The 7,645-nt window shown below is 46.6% G+C and overlaps 1 protein-coding gene across 1 annotated transcript; it reads left to right on the top strand.

The window, feature by feature from the left end:
- Positions 1 to 908: 908 nt before the first annotated feature.
- sp7 (Sp7 transcription factor) lies at positions 909 to 4,948 on the top strand. The gene is made up of 2 exons (XM_012841148.2): positions 909 to 929; positions 3,026 to 4,948. Exons 1-2 carry the CDS (start codon positions 909 to 911, stop codon positions 4,346 to 4,348), a joined length of 1,344 nt encoding a protein of 447 aa, XP_012696602.1. The 3' UTR covers positions 4,349 to 4,948.
- Positions 4,949 to 7,645: the final 2,697 nt, after the last annotated feature.

Genomic DNA, 7,645 nt, shown 5'->3' on the forward strand with positions numbered 1-7,645 from the left:
AAATCTAAAACAGTAACCACAGACTCGACCATCTTAATTTCTTGATTTATACATGTGGATGTATCCCCCCCCCCCCCCCCCCGCCCTTCCTCTCTCAGTTAAAACAATCCAGGGCAACTGTACCAGCAATAAGACCTAAATTATCTGGCTGTTACATCTGGTTTTGTGACACTGGCTAATTTGAAACGGAAAGAATGAAACTCGGTGTCATCATTGCTGTTACTTGTTCTTCAAGTAGTGGTGGGCAAACAACAGCAACATCAGAAAATAATTTTACTGATGAGTTTGGCTCTATACAGTCACAGTATTAACCATAGCCTACATGTAGCCTATGCAAAGACAAAATGAAAATGCATGCCTCATATACCTTAGTCACAGCCAAGGTGGAAATGGGAAGTACGTTGACTTGTGATGCCCTGTGGAGATAAGTAGTATTGACACACTGCAGAATGTAATGAGACGAAATGTACACCAAGGTCAAGTAACTACCTCCGGTGCATGTTCGCCACCAGAAAATAATAGGCCATTTACCAGTGACAACATGTAAATGACTAGTGTTCAAATGCTATTCATCCATATGAGCCCACAAACTTTCATTTTATGTCAATGCCGAACCATAATTCATTGAATACAACATAAAGCGTGGCAATCTTAATGTTGAAGTGATTTCTCCCCATTTCGCCCCTGTCCCCACTGTGTTACCCTTTCTGTATATTTTCTCCTCTTTTCCCCTTTATTGCCTCTTGGCGGTTCTTCAAAGGGTCCGGACCCTGTAATTAGGAGGCGGGACCTCTGTCTCCCTGTAGAAGACTCTGCGCTCGTGCCGAGGTTACTCCACACTGTCCCGGGACTGCGAGCCGAGACCCCCTCCTCGTAGAGTCAAGACTCTTGGGATTTGTTTCTCAGGGATGGCAGCATCGATTCTGGAGGTATGGAAACCATCATATTTTATCCGGCTGTTTGACCACGCGAGTCCATATCAGAGGTAACGCACTGCTTCAGTGGTACTGTGGTGCACTTATGTAACTCATTCATAAGAAGCAAATCTGGGCAAATCTCACAGAGCGCGTCACACTTCGCCGTTCGGCTGAATGAGGTAGAGTTTCCGAAGTGAGTTTCATGTAAGTTTGATTCACTTCTCCAGTGACAAAATGTTATGCGATAACCAGCTTGAGTGTTTTGCTCTAAGTCCGTAGAAAGCGGTAGTGTAGCACTTTAAGCTGCATGAGGGAATTACTTGGGAAAGGTGAGTAAGGCGATATTTGAGCTCTGTGTAGTGTGATGTAAAAAGCCGCAACCACTATGCGTTTGGACTCTAGGATTGAATCATCGCAAAGAATTTAGATAATACCATGCCAAACTAACAGATATGTATTCAGTCCTCTTTCGCATTTTACGAAACTTGGAGGGCACTTACAGCCTATAATGGACACACGTCTGTTATGAGCAATTAAAGATAGGGTTGTTCAGAAGGTAGGTTTTAATATCTGCTTTAAGTGGCCATACGATGTATCCAGCATGAAAACTGATATGCAGTGATGGACATAGACTACGTAATGCCGACCCCACAATTAGGCTCCAGCATGAAATTTCCATAGATCATCAAAAACGAACCATAGGAAATAAAACACTTGCGGGAAAGCCTCCGAACGCAGGCATTAAGGATAAGTTAAAGCCGGTTAGCGCTATAATGGAGCGCAATTAACCTGGAAACAGGAGCTAAAGCAACAGGATATACGCCAAGTTAACCGCAGGCGCTTAGCAGGAATAAGGGAAGGATCCGCGTTAAGTCCCGGAGTCTCCTCAATCACGTTTCCTGACAGGTAGTCTCTGGTCAGACAGGTCAGTGTGAGATTAAACTATACACTTTTGCAGGAATTAAAGGGAATCGTTATCTCATGCGTAAAGTGATTGGAGAGGACGTTCTCTGGATCACTTTTGATGCTTTATGAGCCAAGACTTCAGTCACGCCATTTGCTAAAAGGTTTTGTTAGATAAGTAGAAGAATTTTAAGAATTTAGAAATTCCACTTTTTCCCATGATGGGGTAACCTTCCAATCAAATGGAAAATCAATCAGTGGCAGCACTTCATAATCAAAAGGTGTTTTTATTTGTGATTAAACCTCAGTGGTGTTTGTTATATTAGCCCTACTTGCATGCAGGTGAAACCCATACCATCACACACACACAAACACACTTTACAATTAATGGGTAAACAATGTTGTAATACAGTAGAGTACAGGCCAGCTCGTTGTACCGTGGGGGTCAATGCCCCTGATGACTGACAGAACAATAATGACAAAAAATGTTGTAGATGCAATAATGTGAGCATTGGTGAAACTCTTGCTGAACATAATACAATACTCCTTTGTTGAACACAAGTTAGTGTTCATTAAAGACACCATGGTGACTGACAGAGCCAAACATGTTCAACAGGATCTGTGTCTTGCATGTCATTTTGAAGAAACAGCATGTAGCCTGACAACTGTGGAGAAAGAGTGAAGGACAAAAAAATTCTCAAATGCCATGTTGTACTTTATGATTGTCCCTGTACGATAGTGGCTTTATATTACAGCAAATAAATCATAAACCAGTAACACCCAACTACTAAGTTATCAGAAAGGCATAATTGGCCTCTTTTGTTTCAGCTTTTGCCCAGAGGGTAAAAGGTCTCCTTTGTTTTCATGGCTATTTACATGATGTAACCCCACATGGGCAAACATTATCCTCAGTGTCTCAACCTTCTGCCTAACTCAACAACAAACCAACAACCGCAGGTCTGCTTCACATTGTTTATCAGAGACAGAGGCCTGTGTAGGCAGGGAAACACAAACAAGTAGCCTTAATCAGTGTCAACTGTTAGAGAAACCACTCAGTCAAAACTAAGAACTCACAACCACAATGTTCTGTACTTGTCAGTGTTTTCAAAGGCAAGATTGAATCTGAATCTGTAATTGACTAATGCACGTGTAGTAGTTGTAGTGTAAGCTGCTGTTGGTTAAAGTGAGCTTGTCTTGTTCCTCAGGAGGAAGCACGCTATGGCTCCAGTCCTCTGGCTATGTTAACTGCCACCTGCAATAAGTTCGGAAGCACAAGCCCAGTGAGAGACTCCGCCACGCCCGGGAAAGCAGGCAACATAGCCCCAGGAAAGAAGCTCTACACCATGACCACGGACCTCCAAGCACCCAAGAACGGCCGCAACGGCGACGGTCTGCCAGACTCCTACGCTGCCTCCTTCGGCGTCGGAGGGGGTCTCCTGACCCCCACGGGTAGCCCACCGCCCCAACCAGGGGGGTACAGCTCAGAATACAGCCCCTTCTCCCACTCCTTTCAGACGTCCGCTGGATCGCAGGACCCCTCGCTGCTGGTGAGTAAAGCCCACGCCACTGCAGATTGCCTGACCAGCGTCTACACCTCTCTGGACATGACCCACCCGTACGGCTCATGGTACAAAGCGGGCATCCACCCCGGGATCACGACAGCGCCCTCCAATGCCACGTCGTCCTGGTGGGATGTGCACCCCAACTCCAACTGGCTGAGCCCAGCGCAGGCCCAGCCCGATGGCCTTCAGGCCTCTCTGCAGCCCGTGAACCCACAGACCTCCTTGAGCCCCCAGCTGCCCAGCTACAGCTCCGACTTCACCTCCCTGAACCCGGCCCCGTACCCCTCAGTGGGACTGAGCTCCTCCTCGCACCTGCTGCAGTCCTCCCAGCACATGCTACAACAGGACATGTACAAGCCCAAGCCCGTGCCCATGGAGAGCCCCATGGGTCTGAAGCCCACCCGGGGCACCGGAGGCTACGGGGGCACCACCACGGGCAGGTCAACTTGCGACTGCCCCAACTGCCAGGAGCTGGAGCGCCTGGGGGCCTCGGCCGCCTCCCTGCGCAAGAAGCCCGTGCACAGCTGCCACATTCCGGGTTGCGGCAAGGTGTACGGCAAAGCCTCGCACCTGAAGGCCCACTTGCGCTGGCACACGGGCGAGCGCCCCTTTGTTTGCAACTGGCTCTTTTGCGGCAAACGCTTCACCCGCTCGGACGAGCTGGAGAGGCACGTGCGCACGCACACGCGCGAGAAGAAGTTCACCTGTCTGCTGTGCAACAAGCGCTTCACGCGCAGCGACCACCTCAGCAAGCACCAGAAGACCCACGCCGAGGCCAGTCTGCAGGGCAAGGGCGGAGAGGGAGGGGAGGCAGACCCCAGGGCAGAGGAAACCACTGACCCCAACAGCACCACCTCCACTGCTGCTGGGCCGGGGGGAACGGTCCCAGACCCCACCACTAACGGAGAGGAGAAGAACAGCACGGGCAACAGCGTTGAGACGAGCAGCGGACTGCTGGAGATCTGACTCGACGTGACTTGCAGTCAGGTCTGCTGTTCTAATGGTGCTAAGGCGGGAGGGCAGAGGTGTGGGTTTTTTTCTGTGAAGGAGGGGAGAGAACAGGAAAGACATTTATGTGTTCAGAAATAGATTTAAATTTTTCTCTCTCTGGTACTGTGAGCCAGAAACAAGAAATTGGAGAGATGTAAGCCAGCAACTTGCGAAAAGCCAAGAGACTTTAGCATCGGCAAAGTTGCTGGACATTAAGGAAACGCCACACACTTATACACACACACACAGACGCACACAGACATACACAAACACACGTACACACACACAAGCACACCAGCATGTGCCACTAAATCACTGGGAGAGCCTCTTATGAAGACATTAAACAATGGTAAATTTGGGAATATTGAGTGTCAAACATATCACTCAACAACTTTTTTTGGCATTTTTCACTGAAACAGTCTTTTGTGAAAATACAGATTTGCAATTGTATGTTTTTGTGTAATATATACAGCATAATTTCATTATGAAGGACCAAGCTGTTAACAGAGTAGCAGAGTTGATCATGCTCATCTCAGTGACTGAACAGTTGCTGATAATGTGCAGTTGTTGTTCTTTACAAATGTTTTATTTTGTTCTCTTATTTTCTGTTTAATTTAATTTCCTGTAACTTTTAAAAGATATATAACTTATGTCTTAAATTATGAGAGGTTAATCTTACATTTCAGAAGCATTAATGAAGGTCTGTAGTTGGCCAGCTAGGAAAATAAGTTAATTGTTTTCTTTTATTTGACTATTTATTGATTGTTTAAAATATGAATTGCAAAGTGGTGGTGGTGTCCAGTTTTGATTCTGTCTTTTCAATCTGCTTTGAGAGTTAATTGTACAAGCATCCCACCCTAACCTGTTAACTAGCCTGTGTGTTTTGCTGAAGTAGAAAGTGCCTTGTCTACAAGACTGTACATACAGTGACAACAATGACTAATTTTTGCCAATAAATTTTCCAGTAATATTTATTTTTGACGAATCTGTGACTAATTTTTGATGAGCACGGTGGAGCATGGCAAAAGTATGAACAGAAATGGTGGTAGTTGGTGGGCAGGGCATCCACTGTCATGGATATTAGCCATCCACAATTGTCCTTACTCTATCAGTAATACTGTTAATTCAGTAGCCTGTCGCTCAGAGCAAACGACAGAAGCAGACGCACAGGAACACCTTGTTATATCAAAACAACAGAATATTGTAAGCAGCATAGCAGTAGCAAGCTACAACGCATAGAGCCAAATTACTAAATAAGGACTAATGATTTGCTCCATTCCTAAGAGTAACAAACACATATGTAGAGGTAGTGCTACAGGGTAACTCATTTGTTTATTCTAGAGGCAGTGAATGGGTTACTGGGAATAAGGGTTAGTGTGACCGGTCAGTTCTTTCTATAACTTGTTTTTTTAATTTTCATAAGCACAACCTGGATTCAGAAATCCACTGGCATGGATGAGTATGTGAAAGGAACATAATTCTATTCTACTCTATTGTACAGCTCTACACTGCTTCACTCCATCAGCTTTTCCCCAGAGCTGTGAAATGTGTAGCAGAAGCCTTTGTGTGCTGTGTGCTGTAATGAGATGATTACTATGTGTCCTATCATGTCAAAGTGGGGTTGAATAAAGTAAACATGTCGGTTATTTCATTTTTCCACTGCCCCCACTAATGTAAGCGGAGCTCCGGGGGAGTGATGCCCACGGCACACCAAGCACGCTTCCGACAGGAGCAAACTCCAGCCCAGCACAAATATTAACACTCCACTTCAATCTGGCCGCCTGACACAAACAAACACTGGGGCTCGTGTGCGCCCAAACATCCTCTGTCTTTCCAGCGTCTCTCTCTCTCTCTCTCTCTCTCTCTCTCTCTTTCTCTCTCTCTCTTTTTCTTGCCCTCCACTCGCTGTCCATTTCCTTTCTCTAGTCCCCCTCCTCCTCTTCCTCCTTCTTCCTCACTTCTGTTGTATCTCTTGCTTTCTGTCTGCCTGCCCCATGGCTGACCAAATACCTTAATTAGTTTTTGCGGCACAAACAAAGCAGTTCACTCAGATGAACTCTCCTGCACACAATGATCCCTTTCAGTGCGCCACTGTAGTTACGCTTGAGGCAATTACGCCTCTCCACTGTCTGAGAGGGTCATTTACTCCTACCGATGCTCCTGCAAAGTTGGGGGTTGGGTGGTGGTGGTGGTGTGTGTGTTGGAGGGAGGGTGGGGGGTGGGGGGGGTGTAATTGCATTGTTTATTGGATAGTACCTGGGGCTATGGCCCAACAAAAGATTTCAATTAAAACTAAATAGGGAGGAGAATGGGGAAATCTACAGGTATTAGGTATGCTTAATTAAGTGTTACTAAAGTCACCTCCAGTCCTGGAAAGGGGTGAGGTTAAATTGCTTGAATCTAATCATGCACCTCTTCATTGTATCATATATACTTACAGTAAAAGTTAGACGTACAGTATATCTAGTCTTTAGCAATGGGATATGTGACAAATGTGCTAGCTACCACAAATAAACCTGCCCCCTTGGTGTCTTTTTAGGAGCAAAAGAAAAAGTCTGTTAAGGTTTTCTTTTAGTTTGCATTGAATTAATTTAGGCTATGTTTGGTTTGCACTGCAACATGATATTGAGCTTTCTGTGTGGAAGGCTCAGGGTTTGTCTCCACATTTTGATGTCAGGGTGTTCTATTCTCTCACTTCATGTGATGCTTGGTGTGTTCTTGTAAATCCGGTCAGATGTTCCACAGGTCTCCTCACACCACAGGACCCACCTCACGCCTTGCATTTTAAAGCACCATGAGCCGGCTGGGCCTGGGACTGAAGCTATTTCCATTTTAATTGGGACAATAAAAGTTAGTTATGGTTGCAGGGTGACACCCAAAGAGGAAAGGGTGGGGTCCCCGGGAGCTAAAGGACCTGTCCTAAACCCCCACCCCCACCATCGCCGCCACCCTCCCACCCCTCATCTCCACCACCCAACCCACAACCATCCCCACCACCCCAGCCTCTCGGTGGCTGACCCCCCCCCCCCCTCTTGATCCACGCTCCGAACTTCCCCCTGCTGCATGGTTCCAATTTAGGGGATCTAATGAGCTGTAGTTGAGGTCAATTTATATAAAACATCTTGGGGCGGACTCTGTCATCAGGCTCTGACATGTTTATGGTGGTCTGAAGTGGGCACGCGGTCCAGTCCACAACATAAAAGAGCTAGATGGGGAAACGGAGTGGGGTGTGTCAAGGGAGAGGGGGGGTGTAGGGGATGGTCAGTGGCTCGG

The sequence above is a fragment of the Clupea harengus genome, chromosome 5 (assembly GCF_900700415.2).
Source record: "Clupea harengus chromosome 5, Ch_v2.0.2, whole genome shotgun sequence".
Lineage (NCBI taxonomy): Eukaryota > Metazoa > Chordata > Actinopteri > Clupeiformes > Clupeidae > Clupea > Clupea harengus.